Source organism: Takifugu flavidus, chromosome 7 (assembly GCF_003711565.1).
Source record: "Takifugu flavidus isolate HTHZ2018 chromosome 7, ASM371156v2, whole genome shotgun sequence".
Lineage (NCBI taxonomy): Eukaryota > Metazoa > Chordata > Actinopteri > Tetraodontiformes > Tetraodontidae > Takifugu > Takifugu flavidus.
Window position 1 is genome coordinate 4,858,385 of NC_079526.1, and position 23,849 is coordinate 4,882,233.

At 47.2% G+C, this 23,849-nt stretch overlaps 1 protein-coding gene and 1 long non-coding RNA gene across 4 annotated transcripts; one reads left to right on the forward strand and one right to left on the reverse strand.

Moving 5' to 3' along the window:
* The first annotated feature begins 1,425 nt into the window (after positions 1-1,425).
* Positions 1,426-3,071, forward strand: LOC130529184 (uncharacterized). The gene is made up of 4 exons (XR_008951494.1): positions 1,426-1,501; positions 1,587-1,634; positions 1,748-2,502; positions 2,618-3,071. It is a non-coding gene; the product is annotated as an uncharacterized LOC130529184 (long non-coding RNA).
* Positions 1,439-23,848, reverse strand: oma1 (OMA1 zinc metallopeptidase). Of its 3 annotated transcripts, none has more exons than XM_057039094.1 (8): positions 23,071-23,848; positions 21,811-22,039; positions 21,487-21,660; positions 21,254-21,361; positions 20,215-20,343; positions 20,028-20,102; positions 19,479-19,628; positions 1,439-1,814 (listed from the first exon to the last, which is right to left on the reverse strand). In XM_057039094.1, exons 1-8 carry the CDS (start codon positions 23,451-23,453, stop codon positions 1,659-1,661), a joined length of 1,404 nt encoding a protein of 467 aa, XP_056895074.1. In that variant the 5' UTR covers positions 23,454-23,848; the 3' UTR covers positions 1,439-1,658. The 3 variants fall into 3 exon arrangements, with proteins under 3 accessions (XP_056895074.1, XP_056895072.1, XP_056895075.1); XM_057039092.1 differs by lacking the exon at positions 1,439-1,814 and adding an exon at positions 15,453-18,352; XM_057039095.1 differs by lacking the exon at positions 1,439-1,814 and adding an exon at positions 18,359-19,406.
* Between the last annotated feature and the right edge of the window lies 1 nt (position 23,849).

Sequence of the window (23,849 nt, forward strand, 5' to 3'; positions counted from 1 at the left end):
CAGCACCAAATCCCTACACGGCAGCCCGCGTTCGTCAGTCCCGTAGCCAAAGATCCACAACACCAAAGGCAGCACTCACCGGCAGCCACCCGATCAGGAGCAGCGAGCATCAACGAAGCAGCCACCCTCCTGCGCTCTCCTCTCGATGGACTCCGCCATACGTCCGGACCAAACCCTCAGGAAAGAAGCACGTACCCAAAGGCGATCACACCAGTGGTCAAACAATGTCTTTCCTGCTATGACACAAATCACGAATGCTTTAACGACCCGCAGGACATTGTCAGCCAGGGACCAAAACGCGATGCGGCACCCAGAAGACCGACGGAAAGAACCACCCAGGAAAGGTCTCAGGGCGAGAGCAAGGGAAGTCTCAGGGCGAGCGACCGACACGCGAGTGGTGTGCAGGCAGGGCCTATTATAGCCTCCCCCAAAGACTATTAGGCTAGATTGCCAACTAGAGGCACGTGTCTGGCCGAGCTGGGGGCAGGTACTGCTACACATTCTTTCATTTTGAACAACAGGACAAATGTCTGAGCAGCAACATCCCCCATAACATCCCATTACAGCTCAGCTTTTAATACCATTGTTCCCAACACAAGCTGGTTCTGTCCATAAATGCAAACTGGTCGTCCAAATCTTGCAAAAGGGCTATATTTTGTACCCAGCGAGTTCAGAACTGAAGAAGCCTTCTGGATAGAAGGCGAAACGTCTTCAAAAGAGAAGAAAAACAGTCCAGTTGACACAGAAAACTACCTTGAATAGACACGCAAAACACAACGATGGCTGGGATCAAAGCATATAGACTTTGTTCAGAGTCAAAACATTAAAGAAATACCAAAGCCATTTCAAAAGACATACATGAAGACATCAAAGTCAAGATGAAAGAATCTTTGAATGAAAGACAAAGGTATAGTCAATAATGTTCCCCTGCTCAATATACTAACAACTGTGCAACATTGGCTGTTGAGCTGTCGTACAGAGCAGAAATGGGCAACTCATCACATAAACGCAAACGTGAGGAATCCTCAAAATCAGAGACCAGCACCAGTCCAACCACCAGCAGAGGGGAGGACGGTAGGCCGGTGTGCAAAAGGAGGAAGGTCGGCTCTGAGTGCAGGCGAACAGTTTGTAGCAAACCCACTACTCGAGTGGCACCGAAGGAGGTGTCAAACCGGGGCACAAAAAGAAAGGCCCAGTCAGACCCAGAAGCACCCAGGAAGAGACAGAGGACTGAACCAGTGACGGTTCCTCACAATGTGTCTTTTCCCGAGCTGCGGCCATCAAGCACAGCAAAGCCCAAGAATATCTTGGAGCCACTCAGCAGAGGTGAGGTTATTGTGGACGGTGTATGTGTGTGTGTGTTTGTGTTTGTGTGCACTATAGCTGTAGTAAATCTGTATTTGCAGAAGAATATGAGAAACAATATATTGAAGATTCACAGCTGGGAGAAGGAGGTTATGGAACAGTGTATAGTGGTTATAGAAGGCACGATTTATTTCCAGTAAGTATTTTTATTTGAATCACACCAAACACACATACACATTTAATCATCACTGATCTCCTTGACACATGATTTTTTCCTGCAGGTGGCAATCAAGCACATTGATAAGGACATGGTCAAGTTCCAGCCAGTGGTAAGGCTAGCTTTGATGCTACCATCAGCTGTTGAACTTAGTGTGGAGCTGCTCCTTTTTCATTGATGACCAGCAGTAAACCACAGACGAGCATGTTGTGTTCCTCTCTTCAGGTGATAAACGGTGAGGAACGCTGCGCCCCACTGGAGATGGTATTGATGACGATGGCAGCAAGGGACTCTGTAGGGGAAAATGCAGCGGTATCCCCATTAGCATGGACTGACCTTGATTATGAAGTCCTGCTGATTATGGAGAGGCCAAATTACTGCATGAGCCTGTTCGACTTCAACAATGGCCAAATAGAGGAACGCCTGGCTAAGGTAATAATGCTGGTTATCATGTTACGGTGGACCGCCTCCCACCGCTGCAGAGCTCAGTCTGATAATATCTTTGGATGTTCTTTAACTCTTCTTTCTGTCCATCAGGAATTCATGAGGCAGCTGGTGGAAGCTGCAATTGAAATCCATAAGGCAGGCGTCTTCCACCGCGATCTAAAAGCAGAAAACCTACTCCTCCAATTCTATGATGCTTGGCGCATTCCTCGAGTGCGCGTCATTGACTTTGGTTGTGGCTGGTTTGTGACGCCGGGATATTGCAGCTACTCCGGTACGGCTGAACTCATGCTGACGTCTGATTTGGAGCTTTTCAGTGGACACTTTAATTCAAAACCTTTTTCTTTTCTCACAGGAACCTATTCCTCCAGAGGTTGACCACCGGGGACTATATGAAGCTGGCCCGACCACCGTCTGGCAACTCGGCTGCATCCTCCTCCAACTTCTCAGTGTAAATACTGACTTGTTTGTAACAAGGATGCAGCACTGCCAAAATGTCCTCATGTACACCATAATGGAGCTGAAAGTGTCTGAAGGTAAAGAGATGCTACTGCTTCTTCTTTGTTAATATTTTGCAGTTGTCTGAACTTGTAATTAATGAATGCAGCTTTCGTGCTAACGGTCACTTTTCTCTCCATCTACCCTCCTCAGACTGTAAGAACTTTTTGATGAGCTGTTTGCTCGTCAACCCAGATCAGCGCCTTACCCTGGGACAGATGTTGTGCCACCCATGGTTCCGTTGACAGCTGATGTCCCTCTATTTTACTTTACTTTTCAAGAAATGTGAACCTTATAATGATCTGTAACCATTTATCATCACTGCCTAAATAAACACACTATTCTCCTACATCTCACAATACCTGAGAAAATGACTGGTGTCTGGTCTCTGCTTTGTTTCTAGGTAACTATTTTTATTATACACCCAGCCCAGACGGGCCAACATGGGGACCATGTGGTGGACTTGGGGCTGGGGGAATGCTTTTAGAGGTTACTCAATAAATGTTACCCATGTTTTGGTGTCGAACGGCTGAAAAAAAAAAGTCTGAGGCTCTGATCCAAAAGAAACCCAGGTGGCCTTGACAGACATTTATTTAGTGTAAATTTTTAATAACACGTCATTATTCATTCTAAACATTGAGAAGAAAAAAATTCAGGCTTTTCCAACTGTATGTTGTTAATTCCAGACGAGCAGGACCAGTGTTAAGTGTCTCTCCTGTACAGGTTTTTGTCCCTGTCTTTATCACGTCCTGTTTTATTTTGAACTCTGGTGGGTGTCATCCACATCTTCCTGACAAGTCTTCCTCCTGTGTAATTGGGTAACGTCTCTGTTCCGTCTCCCTCCACCTCCTCTTTTTAAGCCGTTTCTTCCCCCCTTCTGTCTCGGATCATCTTGTTAAAGGGGAGTTCTTCCTTGCCACTGTTGCTTGTTGGGGGTCAGGCCCTGGGATTCTGGAAAGCACCTAGAAACAATTTTGATTGTAACAGATGCTGTATAAATAAAGATTGATTTGAGTTGCTGTAAAAGCACTTTGATGTGCTGAAACCAAATCATGATTTGATAACCCCCGATTTACATGTCTGTTAGCAAGATAGTGAACCCTAGATTTAGTGAATCCGAAAAGATCATTTCCAGAGTGCTGTTTTTATGCACAACATTTTCTTCTATCGCCAACTTGGGGACTTTTTTCCATCTTTCTTACACTAACCCATAAGATCAACCTTCAGGAAACCCCTTTTTATCTGATTAAAGCCTATTGATGTGAGGTTTCTGAATAATAAAGCTAAATAACATTTATTCTGCTAACACAGCAAATATGTCACTGCAACAACATGAATCCTGCAAAATGTCTTCAAATTTCCTTTTCCTGAATTCAGGAAAAATTGAAGTCATGGTGTTTGGTCCTGAACCTCTCAGGGATAGATTAGATCACATGATCACTCTAGATGGTATCTCATTAACATCTAGTCTCTCTGTGAGGAATCTAGGAGTAACTTTTGATCAAAATCTCTTCTTCAACTCACACATTAAAACAGTCTCTAGAAGTGCCTTTTTTCACCTGAGGAACATCACAAAGATCAGGAAGCTGCTGACGCGGCATGATGCTGAAAAGTTAGTCCATGCATTTGTTACTTCCAGGCTGGACTATTGTAATTCTTTATTATCAGGGTGTCCAAACAGCTCTTTAAGAAGCCTCCAGCTGATCCAAAATGCTGCAGCCAGAGTTCTGACAGGTATTGACAAAAGAGATCACATAACTCCTGTACTGGCGTCTCTTCATTGGCTGCCCGTTAAATTTAGAATAATTTTTAAAACCCTTTTTTTGACCTACAAGGTCCTCAGAGGCCTGGCTCCATCCTACCTGGAGGAGCTAGTGACACCTTACCAGCCCAATAGACCGCTCCGCTCTCAGAATGCTGGTCTACTTGTGGTTCCCAGAGTCTCTAGAGGTAGAATGGGGGGCCGAGCATTTAGCTACCAGGCCCCCCTGCTATGGAACCAGTTCCCTGTCCAGGTACGGGAGGCTGACTCCATCGCTACTTTTAAGATTCGGCTTAAAACCTACCTAAAGCCCACTCTGCGTAATTTGCGGCGACCGGCTCACTAATGAGGCAATGAAGCTTTCGAAACTACTTCGCCACTTGGAGACCCAGCACCCTAGTTTAAAAGACAAGCCCCTGGAGTATTTTGAAAGGAAAAAAAACAGGAACACGATGGGTAGAAGAAGGGCCACCACATCAGTAAATGTGAACGCACTGAGAGCATCGTACCTGGTGGTCCAGTATTCCGGATTAAAGTCATGGCAGAATACCCTGAAACCGCCACCACAGCACTGAAAACCTGGTTGCCATTTGCGACATCCTATCTGTGTGAAGCGGGTAGACTGGGCATAAGCAACACACTTCAGGTGTCATTGTCTGCCATCACCGTCTCGTTGCAGAGAAACAAGCGCAGGGCTCCCATTGATTTGTCGTTATGGTGAGTTAAAGTTTTCATGAAAATAAAATGTTCTTTATATTCGTCTTTGTAGCGTATCTGTAGCTTATTTTGAAGGGATGTTTAAACGTTATCGTAGCGAGTAGGAGAGAGTAGCGCTTGTGAGTCTTTGTGGGCACACTTATCCGGTAGTTCAACCCCCCCCGGGCCGCAGTAAAGTTGTCAAGCGCTGACAGGTTCGCGGTGATAAAAAGGTTGGGGACCACTGTGATAAACAACTACAACAGCAAATACAGAATGTATTAAAAGTTCCTTTTGTCTATTAGGATGGCATATGAAACATTGCATTCTCACAACTTGATCCCTTTAGACTTACTAAAGAATAAGTGGCAGACGGATTTAAATGAACACAGATGACATTCGGCACAAAAGAGTACAATCTTGAACTCAACGTACACCGACTCTGTTGGTCTAAAGTTAGACTTTCCAAAATCCAACCTGAAATAGATCCCATTTGGGACCGATGCAGAAGAGACCCAGCTACTCTCTTACACATGCTTTGGACACATGTTTGGATCCCTTTTCCAAGATTTTTGGTAAAGAACTGGCGCCGTCTCCATTCATTGCACTTTTCGGCGTAGCGTGGACAGGATCCCAACTTGAGATAAAGGAAAAACCTGTGCTGGCTTTCTGTTCTGTTACCTAGGAGACAGATATTATTGACATGGAAGGACCCAAAAACCTCCAGCACATCAAGTCGGAGAAGATCAGATATACAATCAGGGGATCTGCTTGGAAAGTTATAATATTTGGCAGCCTTTCTTAACATTTGTTGAGGATATAGATGCTGATAACATAGTATTATAAATTCCTGCCAAATTTCCTGGAAATGGGAAAAAACAAAATAAAAAGACCTTGATCAAAAAAAAAGATACTTTTGTCTGTGAGGTGTTGATGCTGCGGCTAAGTGTGGGTGACAATCAGATTAAATGCTGTGAAGACGAGTCTTTACAGAACAGGCTGCCTCAGTCTGAAGAGGAAGACGGATGTGAAGGTTTTCATCAGCCACGTTTGGAGGGAGCGCTGCCTCGCTCTGGGGGCAAGGCACACCAGCCAAGTCATTAGCTGAAACGAGCTCTTTTACGGAAGCGCTAACGTGAAGGCATCGCCACGCTGACGTCACCCTTGTGTGCTTCGGTCAGAGGACGACGGGGAAGGGGGGAGGCGCCTTATAAGAGGAGGTAGAGGGTCTTGCGTAAGTAAAAACGGAGGCCCTGGTTTCACCCAATCCACAAAGCTACTTTATGTCAAACCTTTGCTCCTTTAAAGGACCTGCAGGCCTCAGGATCCACGCGAACCTCCCGCAAGCTCAAATTCATTTCACACTGGGTGGATTCCGACGGCGGGCCAACTTTACAATGTGGCTTTTGGAGATTTTAGTTCCACTGTAAAACGCTCCATACGGCGACTCTGAAAGAAACCGACCCGTAAAGGTCACAATTAGGGCTTCCTTTTACTCCAGAAAATGACAAAGTAATGCTCCGCTGCAGTCTAATATCAACGTGTCCATTTCCTCTGCAGCCAGGCATTTCCGTCCCCGTCCCAGCCCGAGTGCTCGCCGTCTACCTATCTTCAGCCGCGTTCCTTCTCAGTTGCAGGTGCGATGCGGTACGTCGCGGCTCTGATACGCATCCGGCCTCTGTTCCCCCACTTCCTAAATCTCCTTTTCTCCTAGCGTTTTTCCATCCCTGCCGCCCTGACCTCGGCTCTCATTCAGCTGTGCTTTATTTACGCCGCTCCCGCCCTGCCTGGAACCTGCCAATTTGATCCATGTGTTGTGCTCCAGCAGAGACTTGCTGAGGCGGCAGAAATGGGAAATATTTACAGAGCCGTCGGACGGGGCTGAGCTCTGTTCCTGCTGCACAGTCACCCTTCTCGTCAATCACTGCTGCAGCATCTGCAGCTGCACGTGGGAGCTGCAGTACTGCCGCGCACAGATGCAGCCCTCAAACATGCAAAATTAAACACCTCGGTCATGTGGTGATGCACACAGAGATTTATGCTACACGCTTCCTGCACGGATAAATCCAGAATGGTGCGAAGCCCGCGGAGGTGGTTCAGGTTCCGGATCAGCTGATCAGTCACATGCACCTCTCTCTTGATCAGGGCAGGTATTTAAGTCCCCCTGGTTCTCCTGATCGCTCCATGCTGCTGCTGTGCTTGGTGGATGCTGCTCATGCTGCTCCGCCTTCTGCTGCCCCGGGTTCTGCTGCTCTGTGCTGCCATTCAGAGATCAACCCCGCCGCCTCTCCAGCACCCTCCTGTGGGCTCTGTTTTTGTCCAGCCCCATGGGGGGGTCCGATATTCCTTCCCTGTAATGCCCTATTATCAGTGAATGAAGGCATGAGACGCCAAAGCTGCTGTTGCACTAGTTTTGCAAATAAATTTGCGCAATAAAGTTCTTGGTTTAATCCAGAGTTGTCTGGCTGAACTGTTTGCCTTTGCTTCTTTTGCTTCTTTTGCCTCAACTAGCAGATAAATACTGGATTTCATATTTCAAAGTGAGTGGAAACAAAAACGCGGTGCAGAAGCACACACGGTAACAGTGGTCTGAGCAAACAGATGAAGCTGGCAGGGACAGGTGTTGCTCCTGCTGACTGTCAGCCCAGCAAGGTCAGCGCTGAAAACCGTGTGCACGTATTTGTGTTTGCTTGTGTGCGCGTACGTATATGGGCACTGTGTGGAATGTGTAGACAGACTGGGAGACCGTGGAAACTATTCTCTGGCGTCCTGCCCCCTGCTGTTGCACAATAGCCATTATTAGCACCTTAGCGCGGCTTTACTCACATACGGTAAATTACTCTTTACACCTTTGTAACCATGGCGATGGGTCCATGAGACAAGCACACACAGACAATTCAAGACTTGTGGGTCTTTCCTAGTAGCTACTGGGTGGGAGGGAGGAATCACACACACATCACCAGTCATCACAGTTTTACTGGTACCTAGAAACAATTTAGGGTCTCTAATCAAGCTAGTGTTGATGTTGTGAGACTGTGGGAGGAAATAACTTCACATAGTTAGCTGGAATCAAACCACTAAAGCCTGTTTGACGACAAAAAACACAACCTGAGGCATCCTCAGAAATCATAAAGCTTTATTTCACGAGGTCTCAAGACTTTTCTTTCCACTTTCAACACATACGAACACAAATTTTAACTTGTGTTAAAGTGCCACATGAGAACAGGTCAAATCTTTTGGCAGCTATAGACTTTTTGATTTTGGGGAAGAAAGAAAAAAAAAAGCTTTTATGATTAACCTGAAATCGAGCGTGATGCACCGTGAACCTGTCAGTTAATGTAGCAAAATAAATGGAGGAAATCAAGGTAATTAAAATGGCTGCGTTTGTGCAGCAGCTTGTAATGAGCGCCGTGGCGGCGCCTCGGGCCGGTCCTCGGTGACAGCGGGCTGCAGAATGCAATTAGTATACTCTGTTTCTCCTGCAGAAATAAATTACCGCAGCACAGGACAACATAATCCACGTCCATCTTTCTGTGTTTCTCATTTGTTTTCTGGAGTGAGGGAGAGGAAGGTCTCAAGTAAAGTTGTGCCAACTCTGAGCCGCACATTAATAATGGAGGAGGGCAGGAGGGGAGAGAATGGCTTCTGCAATATTCATATGTCATATTGACTTGACTGCCAGCTACTCGCCCATGCACACAGTACTTATGAAGTCTCACAGATGACTGAGGATGCAATGCCGTGTCCAGCCTCAGCCTCCTCCTGCACCTCCTTTTCCTCTCTCTATATTTTCCTCCATCCATCCGTGTGCCGAGCCGCTTTTTCCACTCCTGTCCTTGCACTGCCACCGTTCCTCCCGTCTTTTAAATCTATCTTTTCTGCCTCCTTCTCATCCTCTGCCATTTCTCAGTAGAGCCTTTCGTGCCCATGGGCCAAATTCAAATACAGACCAAATTAAAGAGATGCTTCTCAACTCCCAGAACAGACAAAAAGAACACACGTTCGCCAGACCTGCCGAAGGGCTCTCGCCACGGATTCAGATGGCGCTCCCCTGCATCACACCAAATAAATCACAAGCATCAGCCAGCGTAGCGTTCAGACGCTGAGCTCCGATTGTGTCCAGAGCTGCACGACTGGTGCTGCCTCTCGCTCGTGCCGGCCCCAGATGCTGCCTCTAATTAGGCACGGCCACAGCAACAGAGCTGCGAAGAACCAGCCAGCCATGCGACCGGTCAGACTCTATGAGGAATCTGACCATAAACCGGGGAGGAACATTATTAGCACCAGCCGTCCATAATTTACCCTCAGCTGTAAAATTTCAAATCCTCTGGAAGAGAGTTTCTGAGGCTGGCCAGTTATTGCCTGCTGCAGGCTATCTGGCCACCTTTCAGAGGGATTAGAGGCCATCAAAGGACATTTGGGCCAGTTGAAACCACAGAAACCACACTTTATAAACATGACCAACATGAATGGTACACAAATATATTCTATATTAGGATATATGCATGGATACAAAAGAGTAAATATTATATATCCACCATCTGCAACTCATAGCATGAGAAAAACAACATTACAAACATTCATCTGTTGATTTAACTTCTATGACAGAACAAAAAATGAGTCCATCATCAGCAGAAGGTCAAGGATTCACGGCTCATGCCTCCAAGGGGGCTGCAGCACGACCTTGCTGTTAATGTATGGGGAGAATGATACCCGAGCAAGAGGATAAAAAGATTAAATTATCTACCAGGCAAAACACAGCCGGAGGCTCAGACAATTCATACACACACACACACACACACACACACACACACACACACACACACACACACACACACCAGTTTGAAAGAGCTGCCCACAGTCCTCACTATCTGGGCCTCCACCATTACTCTGCTCCAACACGTGATTACAAATATGCGGGGCCAAGGATGCGTCGCCATATCAATTCAGAGGCACAGACGCAGTCATAAATATGTTAATAACTCACAGTTTTGTGTGCTGCTGGAAACAAATACAGTCCACAAGAACCGGAGGTGTAAGCAGTTATGTCATCCTGTCATCAGATGACACCAACAACAATGCCAGTGTTCCTCAAGAAGCACCCACACACGCACCCACACACACGCACCCACACACACACACACACACACACAATAACAGTGGAGAGATGGGCCTCTGTCATTGTCCTGTAAGGGGATATCGAAACTGATGTTTTTGACAACTTATCAACACTCTTCATAATCCAATGTGTGTATCCGTATTTGTGTGTCCCTGAGAGAGAGAGAGAATGTGTGTGTGTGTGTGTGTGTGTGTGTAGCGGCCAGGCCTGGTGTTGTTGATAAGAGCTGTAGGCTTAGTCCTCAGTCATACAGACACACTCTGAGCATTAATGAGCCCACAGCACAGAGGAAAGTCTCAGCCAAAGGTCTTTATCAGCCACTAGGGTGTGTGTGTGTGTGTGTGTTGTGTGTGTGTGTGTGTGTGTGTGTGTGTGTGTGTTGGGGGGGGGGGGGGGTCCTATAGAGGGAGTTCTGAGGAGTCTCCATCAAAGGTGGTTGCTCAAACCCGCGTGGGTATTTCCAGTGTGATTAAGAGACATTTCTCTCTTTGAGTGACTTCTGGCATTTGTCTTCATGATGATTTTATTTTGGCGGTCTAACAATGACAATATCCTCTCCTTGGTTCATAAGCTTCATTTAATGTTTGAACGTTTCATTCCCGTAATTAAAGAAAGAAAGCCACTTCTGGCTGTTCCTTTAGCCCTCAGATATGATGATAATAGGTTTGGTGATTTGGAGCATTGAAAGTTTCAGAATAATTGAAACCAACTCAAATCTGACTTAGTCATTTTTAGAATATTAAAATTGCCTAAAACTTCACCCACACTACTTTTAGGAGGTAAATCTTGTTCTTTTCCTGCTAGATTCTCTCCATGTTACAGCAATGTGAGTGTTTCTAAACATATTTCTTTAATAGTCTGATTAAAAATAGACTCTTTTTCACCAACATTTGCCACATTGCTAATGGTTGGGGTTTGCATTTCCAACACACCTCCACGTTCCAAGAAAAAGGTGTTAAAAGCTGCTCTGGTGTGGGGCTGAACCTCCCTCGCCTGTTCCTCATCTCCTCATAATCTGCTCTAACATTCTTTACGTTTTGCTGAATTTGTTCAGACGTGCGCCCGACATTTGGCTCCACCAGCTTGTTGGCTATTTTTCTACAGAATCAGTAGTTGTGCGAGTCAAATTTTCTCAAAGGCCGGCTGAATTTCCTTGGCATGTGTGTTCAACACAGCCCCGACCTTGCTGTCCATCCGCTTCTCGTAGCTTCACTTCTGCTCTATTTAGAAAATGATCAAAGCGTGCTGCTTGTATACATCAACTAAAGGCTGCGGGTGTTCCACCGGCCCGTGTTCTTCAGCGCGCGACTCCCCTCCTCATGGGGGAGCACCGCTAGACCCGGGTCAGGTACTTGTTTGCAGTTGAGGGAAAGTTTTGGCCCACGGGTAACTTGGTGAAACCGGGCAAAATCCCAAATCCTGACAAGACCTGTTGTGTCTGGCTGTATTCATCCTTCATCATTTCACTCTGCAGTCATCACTTTACCTCCTCCTTACATCCTAAAGCGTTCTGATCTTTTTGAGAGCGGAACACTGATTTATTCCTTCCTGTCGCAGGACTTTAGCTCTAGAAGTGCAGTGTTTGATTGGAAAATGCTTTTTCTTCAAATGTAGAATGTTAAACGTGTATGTAAATGATAAACATGAGATATTGTCTCAGACAGCTGTGTGTCTGGGTGTGTGTGTGTGTGTGTGTGTGTGTGTGTGTGTGTGTGTGTGAGAGAGAGAGAGAGAGAGAGACAGAGAGACAGAGAGAGAGAGAAGTTCATTAGCTGGGTTTGTTAGCAGGATTAGCATGACAGATTATCATACTGACTGTCGACACGAGGCAACAAAATGGAAACATGACTGACAGCAGAGGGAGGAAGATGAGAGGAAATGTCTGCACGTCTGTCTGCAGCACACTTGCTGAGGACAGATGTGCAGGGCGCGCTTCAAAGTGTACATAAAGCTGGCAAAGACGCGCTCACCTCCTGCATAAACACACATCACTGCGCTAAACTCTTGTCAGCTCCAACTTTTTGATGAAACGCTGTTCTAACAGTCACCCTCTGATCTGGCAACTCCGGGTAACCGCGAGGTGTCGCTTTCATCTGCAGCGATATGAAGTAGGAAGAGGTGTGACACAAACCTCTGAGAGACTACGGTGTTCTGCTTATCACTGAGGTATTTCCTTATTGATTAGACTGAACAAATCCATCAATTTGACCAGTCAAGCCTGAAACAGGAGTCGGCTTCAGCTATAATGGTTGGAGAGTTTCCATTACAACGGCTACTTGTTTACGATCTCCTACATTCCATCATTAACGGTAGCTAATAAATATTAGCAACATCAAAACAAATCAGATGGTTTCAGAGCTTCAGCTGCTCCTTCATTACCAATAATCCAAAAATTAAGACTATCGTGAATCGTAAAGAACACTTTAAATATGTCTTTCTATTGATTTTTTGGCTTAAAATAACAACAAAAACCCAAGTCTCATGAAATACCGTCACCAAATGACAAAACCACTGCGAAAAGAAGAAGAAAATCCAAAATGGTGAGACCCAAAGAGGCTCCCACGGCGAGCAGCATCACACTGTATCTGGCTCCTCATACAGTATGTGGCTGCTTTGGAGGCCCTGGAGTAATAGCTGCCATTATCACACACGGGCACCACGCTCGCACAGTCTGGCGTGCACATTGTCCAGCAGGTTATTACAGCAGCAGCATAGCCTATTACCGTGCCTCCAAAATTACTCAATTATTCAGCCTCGAGTCTATGGGGAGAGCAGAAGCAGCTCAGTGTGCTACTTAGAAGCAGCCTAAGTAGGCCAAAGAGACTGAAACTAAAGAGTGGCGCACGGGCGCACCACAGCGTCACCACGCAGACGGCAGGAGCAGAGACGGCAGGTTTCAGTCAGCGTACAATGGTTGAGTCACGGGTTCCTCTGTGAGAGCCAGTCGGTGCTGATGCTCTGTCGTAGCAACATCCCCCATCATGCATTGCACACATCGTGCTTCCTCTGATCCCTCCGGTCGTTAATTAAGCCCGTCCATAATCTTGCGGTGAAATGCAGAGAGATGCGGCAAAAAGGCGGAGTGGAAGGAAGGAAGGAAGGAAGGAAGGAAGGAAGGAAGGAAGGAAGGAAGGAAGGAAGGAAGGAAGGATCTGTTTTGGAGAGAGATTAAGCAGCAATGTGGTGAAATGGAAGCTCCGACCAACCAGCCACAATCTGGGGACTTATTAAAGACTGTTATTAAAGTTATGGAAGGCCCTAAGACCCTCACAATAAGACAGATAGGTGGGGGGGGGGGGGGGGGTTCACGCGGCGCTGTGGGGTGAGAGAGGATTTAAGCTCTTTCCTTCCCTCCCTCTGTTTTTTTTTCTATTTTTACCAGCCTGCACGTACCGTGGCCAGATCCTTCCGCTGCTCCCTCCCCCTCACTCTCCAACCAGGTCACCTACATTAGGTCCATTTTTAGCCTAATGTCTGACAACGTGGAGCCTTCACGGGGACGCGTCTCCACGCTGTGCGCACATTCATCAAGCGGGCCCCCGCGGAGCTGCGCAGCGTGCGGCCGAGTCATGGAACGTGACTCGGGGGGGCTGCTGGACCTGCAGCCCGGGCCGGGAGCAGCGGAGGGGGGGCAGAAGCTCCTGCCTATCGACGAGTTAAAGATGAGACTTGCTGAGCGACACCAGTGGGGTTGTGGATAGAAGATGGCTGTGTACGCGCACGTGTTTGTGCGCGTGTGAGTGAGTTAGGGATGACATTTAATATTTATTAATTGTTGAAAATGAAAGGTACATTTATTACTTTTGCCCCCTTTGCCTCTGCCGGACACTCCAAATGCTGCAAACCTTTAACACTTTGTCCTTCAAGCACCATAACAGGCAGAGAGCATGATTGAAACCATGGCAACGAGACCGCCAGAGATAACGCCGCCTAAATGGATGGCTTTATGGACGGGTGGGATTTTCTGCAGCAGAGCTGCACTGACTGGAGCTCTGCGAGGAGGAAGCCCAGAAATAAGGTTCTCGGTATCCTCACACGTGCTTTGCAGGCTTTTCCTTCGGGTTCCACAGCAACACGGAATTAGACTAAAAGCAACGGACAACATGTCGTTTTATTGGCTAATCAGCTTTAGCCAGTGGGTCCCTGAGAACCTTTGCGAACAGCGTGAGCTTTCAGACATTACGCAGGTTCTCCCCGGCAGTAAGCTGGAATTATTTTGTCAAATTTAAAACAAATGTCACAGAAACAAAGGTAGGAGGATTAATGGGAAATTATTCAAATTTATTCCTGACTTAATCCCTCATAATATCTCTGGTAAGTCGCTGTAAGCAGGCGCACGCACAACAGCCCTCAAACACGGTGACACCGGGACTCATTACCGTGAGAGTCTGCGAGAGTCTGATTATTTAAACATTTTTCTGACATGGGTTTGGGTTAAAAGAGTAAAAATAGAACTTGCTGTAGAGTCTTGTTTCAATCAGACATGTTCTGTCGCTCAGCAAGGATAAACAGCGACGGGCGTTTACTAGAAAATGTATAAATGATGAGATTTGGATGCATAAACAAGATCACTCCTCATTGTTTTACAGTTTATCATATAGACATATATCATATGGACGTGGCATCAACGGACTTGAACCTGTGGCGTAAATGAACGCAACAGGTTAACCCTTAGTTAAGCTTAGTTAAACCCAAGGTGAGTAACATTGCTACGTAACTTGGTGTTTGACTTCCATTTGAATTTCCTTACAGCGTCCAAGTTGTGAATATTTTTCTTTTCTCTTGTAAGTTTGGAACTTAATTCACCTGTAATAATGGCGGCCGGCCGGGGTATTTAAAGTGATTATTACCTGTGCATCCATTAGGCTCGTGTCTGCCCCCTTGTGGCCGAGGCCTCCACCACAGGTTACAGATTTGCGTTTTAAACACTTTCAAATGCGCAAAACGAAAACTAATAATCTCTTTATTTTACCATTTCTTGGCCTTAAGATTATAATTCTGGATATATTTCTTTCTTTTTTTTACCTGCTGAAAAGTCTGTAGTGGAGCTCCTGTTGCATTTGATCAGTGTGTTTTCTCATTGGCTAATTTTTGCAGTAGAATCGTGAATGCAGCCATTTTAAACTCTATTGTAACATTTTGCATCACAGTTATTGCTTATTTTAAACATGTAATGTGCCTTCATATTTCAACTGAGATGTGGATTCATCAGATCCACACCTGCACCCTCAGAAGCCCCCAGTGACGCTCCAAAAGTGCTCACTGGAGAGCAGCTGTGGCGAGTTAAACATAGTAAAGTGGCTCAGTGAATAGAAAAAACAAACAAAAAGAATCTGCACACGTGAAGATGCAGAGGAACACGACCTGTGTGTTGGTGCAGCATGCAAAAAAATGACTTCCCACTGTTTGAATGACGTTTCTGTGTTTTATTTTTTAGACGTCCTTAATACTGATTCACTGCATCACATTTCACTACAGCTTGTTGTTTTGTCATCCAAATCCTGCGTGTGCCTGTCCCTGAAGGCACCGCGATAGGAACCTGTTCCCTATCCTAATATACTCACTCTGACTTGTGGCCTGATTTATGGATTCAAACACTAAAAAAAAATAAAAATTAAAAAAACCACCAGTGTCAGAGCACCTGCAGAAGACTGATTTAAACCATTTGATCTCATCTCATTTCCACCTCCTGCGCTTCCTCCTTTCCTCATCTCCTTCATTAGATCGCACCCTCTCCTGGTTGAAAGAGTCGGGAAGAAAGCCGGTTATTCAAATTTAAATCAACGCTGACAGAGAGGCAGATGTAAAAAGGGAGATGGAGGGGGTAACGAGAGCTGCAAGGCTTGTACCTGACGTCGTTAGCATTAATGCGATTGCGGTGCCAGGGTGCGGATCGATGTAGTCAGATGGAGGAGTGTGTTAACATCCTAATCTCTAACAGCATCAGAGAGCCAGACTATAAAAACCGTCACCGATTCAACCGCGAACACACAGACTGGAGAACAGATCAAGCAGATAAGAGAGTGAACAGAGTCTTTAGAGGCCTCGCATGGAGCCTTCAGCAGAGCACTCATAGCCTTTCTGATCCCACATTGTAAACGACCTCGTGTCAGAACTCAAATTTCACTGTTTTTGCCTGTTTCTGCCGTCAGACCACGCCGTGACCAGCTAGGTGCTCCCATATACTAAAACGGTTTTAATGTGGAGAAACTGCACGGCCCCCTCCAGCCCCGGCAGTTTTTAATGCCAGAGCTCCGCCCTGCTCGGCACAATAAAACCAAAAGTGCGCGTGGCGCACCCAAACGCCGCGTCATCAGCTAAGAGCTTCCTCGGTGGCTCCTGGCCTTTGTGTGCCAGTCAAAGCCAGACAAAGGCGAGAGCGGAATGAGCAGCCTCTTTATTTTCTCCCATTGCTTTAAAACATCCCAAATCTAATTGTGACTCATTAGTAAACCCCCGGAGTACTTCTGTCTGGTGCCGCAGACACAACCTCTGAGAATGCGGCGTGTGCGTGTGAGACAGCATCTTTAATTACCCAGGTTACACAGCCAGATGCTCCATCACTCTGGCAATGGCTGTGATTAAAAGCAGTAAAATATTCATTTCAATCAGACACCCACATGCCACATGTATAATTAATGCACAGCCGAAGGACACAACAACAACAACTTTTACCGCGCGCACATTTCCGTCGGCGGCTCTCCTGGACGCGCCGCCGATGCATGTGATGAGAATGGATGAGCAGCACTCCACGGGGAGGTCAGGGGTCGGCCAGACTGCATCCTGGGACGTCATTGCGCCGCCTACGCAGCAGATGTGCGGCGCCGCTCCCTCGCCGCTCTCCCTGGGAGCGTTTCTGGTGGGGAAACACCATCCTGAGGTTCTCGTCTCTCAGCCGCCTCCGAGGGCGGACGTGTAGCCTCCTCGCTCGCTACCTGCCGGCAGTTTGCCGGTGCTCCGTGTCTCCTGTAGGTGTCTCCCGTCACGTCTACCTCCTCAGGACGGCTGTGTCCATCTCTCTTGAAGATCCCTTCAGTGGAAACTGATCATTTATCATACATGTCGAGGCCCCCGCGACCCTAACTCTGATCCCCAGATATACCGCGACTGATCTGACACTCGAGGAACTTGTAACAGTTGGCAGACGCGGCGCAGGCATCGCCGCGGAAACCGGCTGACTGGAATTCGGTTTGTTCCTTTTAATTGCAGCCGGGCTGGAGTGATTTCTGCGCGCGAGTTTCCCAGACGCGACACGTGTGATCAGCTGCCAGAGGCTGAGGAGGATTCTACCCAGGAGGGCGCCGTCAGCAGGAAAGCGCCGATGTCGTTGCCACGCGTACAGATGCGAGCGGCGTACAGATGAGCGCGCCGGCTCGTTTGCGTCACCCCCTGGTTTATTCTTCAGTTACTTCCAAAAAGAAAACAGTGAAAATGTTATTTTTCTTGGCTTGGTGTTCTTGCGTTCTCAGAAAAACCCATCCGACACGTCCTACTCTCACAGAAAAATAAATATTTTGCCGTTTCAGTAGCATCTGTCTGGTGTAAATGTTGAAACTAAAAAAAAATGACAACGGAGGCTATTTATCCCGAATGGAAAGTCGGCCTTTTCCCATCCCAGAGTTCACCCCCGTCTGAGTCAGGGCGCCGATCGCGGCTGCTCTGTCCTCCAGAGTTTCCAGACCATTTTTTGGCTGAGATGTTCCTGTAAATAACAATGTTTTCAGTCCACTAGCATTGTTAAATGAGACCGGTTGTGCATTGGCGTTCCTGTTGCGGACACGTGGATGTAAATATACACGTGGCGTCCCGCTGGGCAGGCGGCAGGCGTTTGAGCATGAGAATGAAGCAGTCACGATGAGAACGCAGCTGCCTCGGTCACAACCTCCGCCGTGCGCGCCCAAAAAGCGCTGGCTGCTGCCGCGCGTCAATGAATAATGCATCCCATAATCTTGAAAGGTATGGATCTGGTGCTGAGGATCGTGCTGAATTTTCTGTTTCCGGGTTAAGTAACCAAGCTGAAGTCAACAGAAGTGTTCTGGTTTCTGGTCCGGCCCTCCGATGCCGTTGGGGGGGGGTCACACTGACGTTTTGTTTTCCTGATGCACATGTGAGGAAGCAGGGAGGGAGTTTGGGGCCAGGAGAGCTGCAGGAAGCCCAGGGGGACCGGGGGCAGCCCGTGAATCGGCGCTGCTGCGTGAGCCTCTTCCCGCTTGTTCTTTTCCAGCAACACTCGGACCGTCTCGGAAAAGACGGCGCGGGGGTCGGTGGCGGGCAGGGCGGGACAGACGCAGCTCTCCCTCAGCTCCAGAGCCTGTGGGTGGGGTAGGAGACCACAAGACAGGTGAGGAGTTTCAATTCATTCTGTGCCTTCAGTCATGACCAAAGCTGCACCGCCACACACGTGAGCACAGAAATGTGAGACCATCTCTCTTTGAGACCATCTCTCTTTGAGACCATCTCTCTTTGAGACCATCTCCACGGCCTCTCCTACAGTTGCAACCTCTTCCTCCATCTCAAACACCCACACGCACAACTAACTCATTAATCTCTCGCTCACGATCCCCTACAAGACTCCGATCGCACACACATTCACTTGGCAACCCACTCAAAAGGCTCTCTCTCATGCTAGCCGGGGACTTAATGGGCTTTTCTCAAGGATGATAAGCACACTGGTGGAGGCGGCCTGCCCTCAGAAGAGTCGGGTTAAGTAGCTTGATGCTGTCACCCCCTCGCAAGGTTAAAAACATCACATTATGCGGCGCTTTTGCCCGACAGAGCCGACATGTTTACTGCTTCTACATGAGGTCCAACAGTTTGGCCCGAAGGAGCGCTGAAGATGCCAGAGACTTTGTTCGCCACGGCAACAACGCAGATGGACGAACGCCCCAGATGACACTCGTGGCAGCGGCCCGGCCCTGCCAACGGCTAGAGGGTGATCTACCACACAGGGGTCTCTTATGACACACACCCACCCAAATGTGTACTGCATGTGCACACTGAATGACACCTGATGGACAATTAGAGGTTCATCCATCTGTTCTTTTGTGCTCACAGCTTCAAACGGTGAATCAACAGTCCGTCTCACAAGGTTAAATGACCTGCGTAGTGTCCCACACACACTGCACCCTGTCAGTGAAGCAGCCTTTGTAGCCGCCGGTTGTCCGTTCTTGTCCACGTCGCCGTCCTAAACTACACTTCTCTCTCTCTCTCTCCTCCTGGTTACATCACTGCAACACGGACGCTCATTTCTCCAGGCGCTTCATTAGTTCCATTAGGGCTCCACCCAACATCTCCTAAAGCTACACGGGTTCTCCCCAATGGCAGGCAGGTGAAGAGCTCTCTCTTCTCGCAGATGAAGAGGCTTTCTATTTAATGAGAAACGTGTTTACCAAGAAGGAGCTCAAGGACCGTTGCTGTTTGATTGCGTCGATCTGTACCTGCGGTATGAGGCGGTCCAGGTGCGTGGTTCTGTTCCTGTGCGACGGGTGTGTGGACAGCCACTCGGGAAGGCTGGGTTCTCCACTCAGCTGGTCTCTTATTTCCATTTGCTGCCAGAAAACGGGTCCTGCTCGCACATCGGCACAGGCCTGTTGCATGCACACACGCGCGCGCACAGTTTACCAGATTCGAAACCTGTTTATTTTTGTTTGACAACAGTGCCCCCTAGAGTCCAGCAGCCAGATTGGAGCTTTTACTACAGGACTTTACAGTCAGGACTGTATAGTCTCAAAGCAGAGATAAACTGAATGAGAACCTCCAAAATCCTATTTGGATTTTTTTTAAATAATGTTACTTAATAGCATTTTAATTAGTCCATTTCTTACTTTTGCAATGCAAGTCTTAAAATCTTTTTTAACATCTAAATTTCAGGGTAAGATATCCTGGCGATGTCATCAAAGGAGAGAGGAAGTGGACCGGAACTTTTTACGTTTTTTCTTATGTCGTAAATATTTCATTCAAGCAGGATGAAGCCAAGAGAATGTTACCTTCGCAGCTAGCTGCAGTCCCACTTGATCAGCTTCAGCTTCCAGTTTCCTACTGTAGGGACGACTGAACATCAGCTGGTGGAGAAACACACAATCAGGGCGTCACAACCACTTTAAAGAGAGGACATTTAGGAACATGCAAAACACTGAAGTGTGAAAACGTTGGCATTCGCTGAGTAGCACTCACCTGAGAAAGTTTTTGCTGTACCCAGTGTCCCAGCACTGCCAGGCTGTCTCGGGGACACAGAGCCCAGATGGCGCTCAGCAAAACCAGGGACAAGAGGTCCAGGATGTGAGACAGGCTGGCCTGCTCTGCCTGGGGGAGAGGAGGAACACAGACGTGATGAGGAGAAGGGGACAGAGGGGTTACGGAGGAAGGTCGAGGAGGGGAAAGAAAAGAACAGGATACGAAGGAAGAGAGGTGAAAGGCTGTTTTTGAGGAAGGTCACCAACAACACTTGGAGCATATTGATTGTTCCAATTGTTCTACATTAGAGCAGATTTAGGGGTTTTAAACAGCCGATCCAACACCTACTGGGTAACACCAAGCCCATCAGTGTTCATTCTCTCCATCTAATTAAAATCTCCTTCAAGCCTTTGCTCTCAGGGTATTTAAAACTCTTGAAATACCCACAGGTATGAATGAAGAATGGGCCTTTTTAGAGGGGTGGGGGGTGTCTGCGGAGAATTAATCAAACATGACAGGAGTTGGCAGGACTTTGGTCATTATAGCAGGGAAGGATTAGTGGGTGCTTGGAAGCGATTGTCTTTATCAGCGGCTGATGCAACAGCGATGCAACCGACGCCACTTCAGCCATTTTTATGCCGTCAGGAAAAGGGTCCACTGATGATGAACGGTCAGCGCTACTCCGTTTATAAGCCACGTACTTGCGCGAGGGCTCGCATGCATATTTTATGACCGCGCGAGGGGAGACGGAACGACTTCCAGCTTTAACTTCGACTCAAAAAGGAGTCTATGAGGGCAAACGGCGGCGCGGGTTCAGCAGCTGAATTCATTCTCTCTGAGCTAAAGAGCCTCCCTGCGTGCTCTGCATCAAACCCCCAGCTGTTATGTTTGTGTGTGTTGCCTTCCAAGGTCATCCACGCAGACTCCGACAGGGAGGCTGTCTTTGAATGTTAGACTAATTTGACTCCTATAGTCTGCCCGAGTATCACAGTGAATGACACGGGGGGGGGGGGGGGGCAACGGAGGCTTTTATACTTACAGAATGTCCTAACAGAGCGTGAGCCATCTCGTGTCCCAGGATGATGGTGAGCTGGTGAACATCTGTCACAGTCTCAAGCATTCCTGTGTAAACGAAGACTTCTCCATTCTACACAAGGGCAAATATCAAAACACATAAAAGAACCAAAGTTTAACTTGAAAATGCTGCTTTTGCTATTTCGACTGCGTTGGAAACTGAGGTGAACGTAATGTGTCCGCTGTACTTTTACTGACCGGGAGGACAAAAGCGTTGACAGTGGGACCTTGGACCACATGGACGGTCCAGGAGACATCGGACACTTCAGGGATGTCCTTGTTTCTCTGAGCCAGGTGTTGCACCACCCGCTCCACCACCTGGTGACGAACATCAGTGACTGGAAGGAGCAGCTCCGCGAACTCCTCCATGTACTGAAACACACACACACACAGACACACACACCTGCGGTTAGTTGGGGTTTATTCATCGTAATAAATGTTTTCGTCCTTCATCAGCCCGCTACATTCCACCTGGCTTAATTTCATTAATCTGGTGGTGTTTGGGCTGGTTCATCCTCTCACCGCTTCTGCCGTCAGAGCTGCCAGCTCCAAGTAGCTCTCTCTGCTGAACACCAGAAGGCGAGTCCTGCCTGTCAGCGGGGACTCGTCCAGGTGGGTCAGGAGTAGGAGGGATAGGATCACCATAGCAACCCCTGCCAAGGCTGCCAGATGCCAGCGCCGCTGCCAGACCCATTCACGAAACAACTGCCTGCGGTTGGCTGGTAAAGCTACCCACCACTTCCTTATACTCCTGTACAAAGTTGAACAGAACAAAGAGGCATTTTATGCTTTGTTTTCCCCATTAATTTAGAACCTTGTGTTATTTGGTTGTCCAACTAGCTTGAGAGAGGAGGACCTCAGAATAAAACCTCCTTTAATGTCAAGAAATGCAAGAATGTAAATGTTTAAATAAGAAAGGACAATATTTACAAATCTTTCACTTACTTTGTTTAATAAAGCAGTGGCAATTACAATTTATATCTAAATAAAATGTAAATATAGCCACTCAGGATATACAGTATATAATTAGGACGGGAATTTGGACCGGGACCATTAAAACCTGGAACCAGTGGGTCGCCCAGATGAGACCACATCTGGGGGAGTTTCACTATAAAGGGTCGCCTCCATTAATCTGCTCTCTCCAGTGGCTGAGCAGCCAACTGCTGTCATGGCTGATGACGTGGGGTTGTTTGGTGGTGTTTTCTTCTACATCCACACACGTGCACACCACTTGCACCACCACACACACTCCACATTCGATGACACAGACATGATTTTCCTTTTGGGGTTATTTAGTTATTTATTTTACTTTGTTCCCCCCTTTGAGCCACAGTTGCAACAGTTGTCCAATATGGCTTCAGAGATTCTCTGTTGCCAAATTCCATCAGGAGAGTGATTTATCCTGGTGGATAATCACACCATTGATTCCGATTTGGTGAAATTGGACGTAATAGATTGCACAAATTACAAGGTTAAAATAACTAATTAAACAAATGCACTAAGGACGGAAGAAGCACTAAGCACTTAGAGTGTTTTTGCCTTTTCTCTGTGTACTAAAATGAAGACAAATGGGGGAAAAAAACATTGCATAGGGAATTGGCACATTGCTTCATTTAAGTGTTTACTTGTATCAATTTGCACGTGATGTTCTGGATCCATTTGTGATCAGTTTTCAGTACATTTTTACTTTGTTATCCAATCTGTGCTGATCCAAACTGGAACTGATGCGTATGTAGGTTTTGGCGAGTCCTTTTTCACGTTTGTTTGTTTGTTTATTCCTACCTGCCCAGTATAGCAGCAGCTAGTTTCTGCAGGGGCTTCAGCACCATCCATACAGCAGCAGCAGGAAGACCCTTCAGATGGGCAGAGGTGTGGAAGTGGTGCCCATGGTGCTTCAGAACAGGTGGAGAATGCAGAGATGGGGGGGTCTCCACAAAGCTGCGGGGCAACAGCGGCGGCCGTCCTGTCCCGGATCTTACTGTATGGCGGAAGTCTCTGATCACAGCAACCTTTGCTGTTCTGTGACAGCTAACCTGACAGCGCACCGTGCTCACCTGATTTACCCGATGTCCAGTTTGCATACGGACCTGGAAGCATCGTGACACATCTATAGGAAGAAAGCAGAAGCGACTCCGCTTCAAAGCATTAACGCAAAGAAATGCCATCCTCTTGCCCCCGGCTCTATTTTACTCTGTAGCTTGCGAAGAAGTTGCTGCACGTCACACGACTTTTATCGACTATTGTAAAACCCGCTTGAAACCCCGCATTTTCGTGTAAAATCATCTTCGTCGTGAGAGTGATTCATTTTTTTACGCTGTATTATAAGTCCTATGCCCGGTCGACCGTGGTCAGCTGTCAATGTCAGTGTCAATGCTACCACAAGTGCTAACGTTAGCTACGAGAAATATACCGCTGTACGTTACATAAGCTCTAAATGTTGAGTTGGCACCCTAAAGAGTTCTCTTGATCCAATTATTTAGTGGGAAAAACCCAAGACTAAACTTAACTTGTGTGTAAAAAGACGCCTTACGCGTTCCTAAAAATTATATTGGGTGTGCACT

Coding starts and splice junctions, on each gene's coding strand:
- oma1 (XM_057039092.1), bottom strand. CDS start 23,453: ATGGCATTTCTTTGCGTTAATGCTTTGAAGCGGAGTCGCTTCTGCTTT. Junction 20,103..20,214: donor TACAGCAAAAACTTTCTCAG/GTGAGTGCTACT, acceptor TTTCTCCACCAG/CTGATGTTCAGTCGTCCCTA. Junction 18,353..19,478: donor TGGACCGCCTCATACCGCAG/GTACAGATCGAC, acceptor CCCCACCCACAG/GCTCTGGAGCTGAGGGAGAG.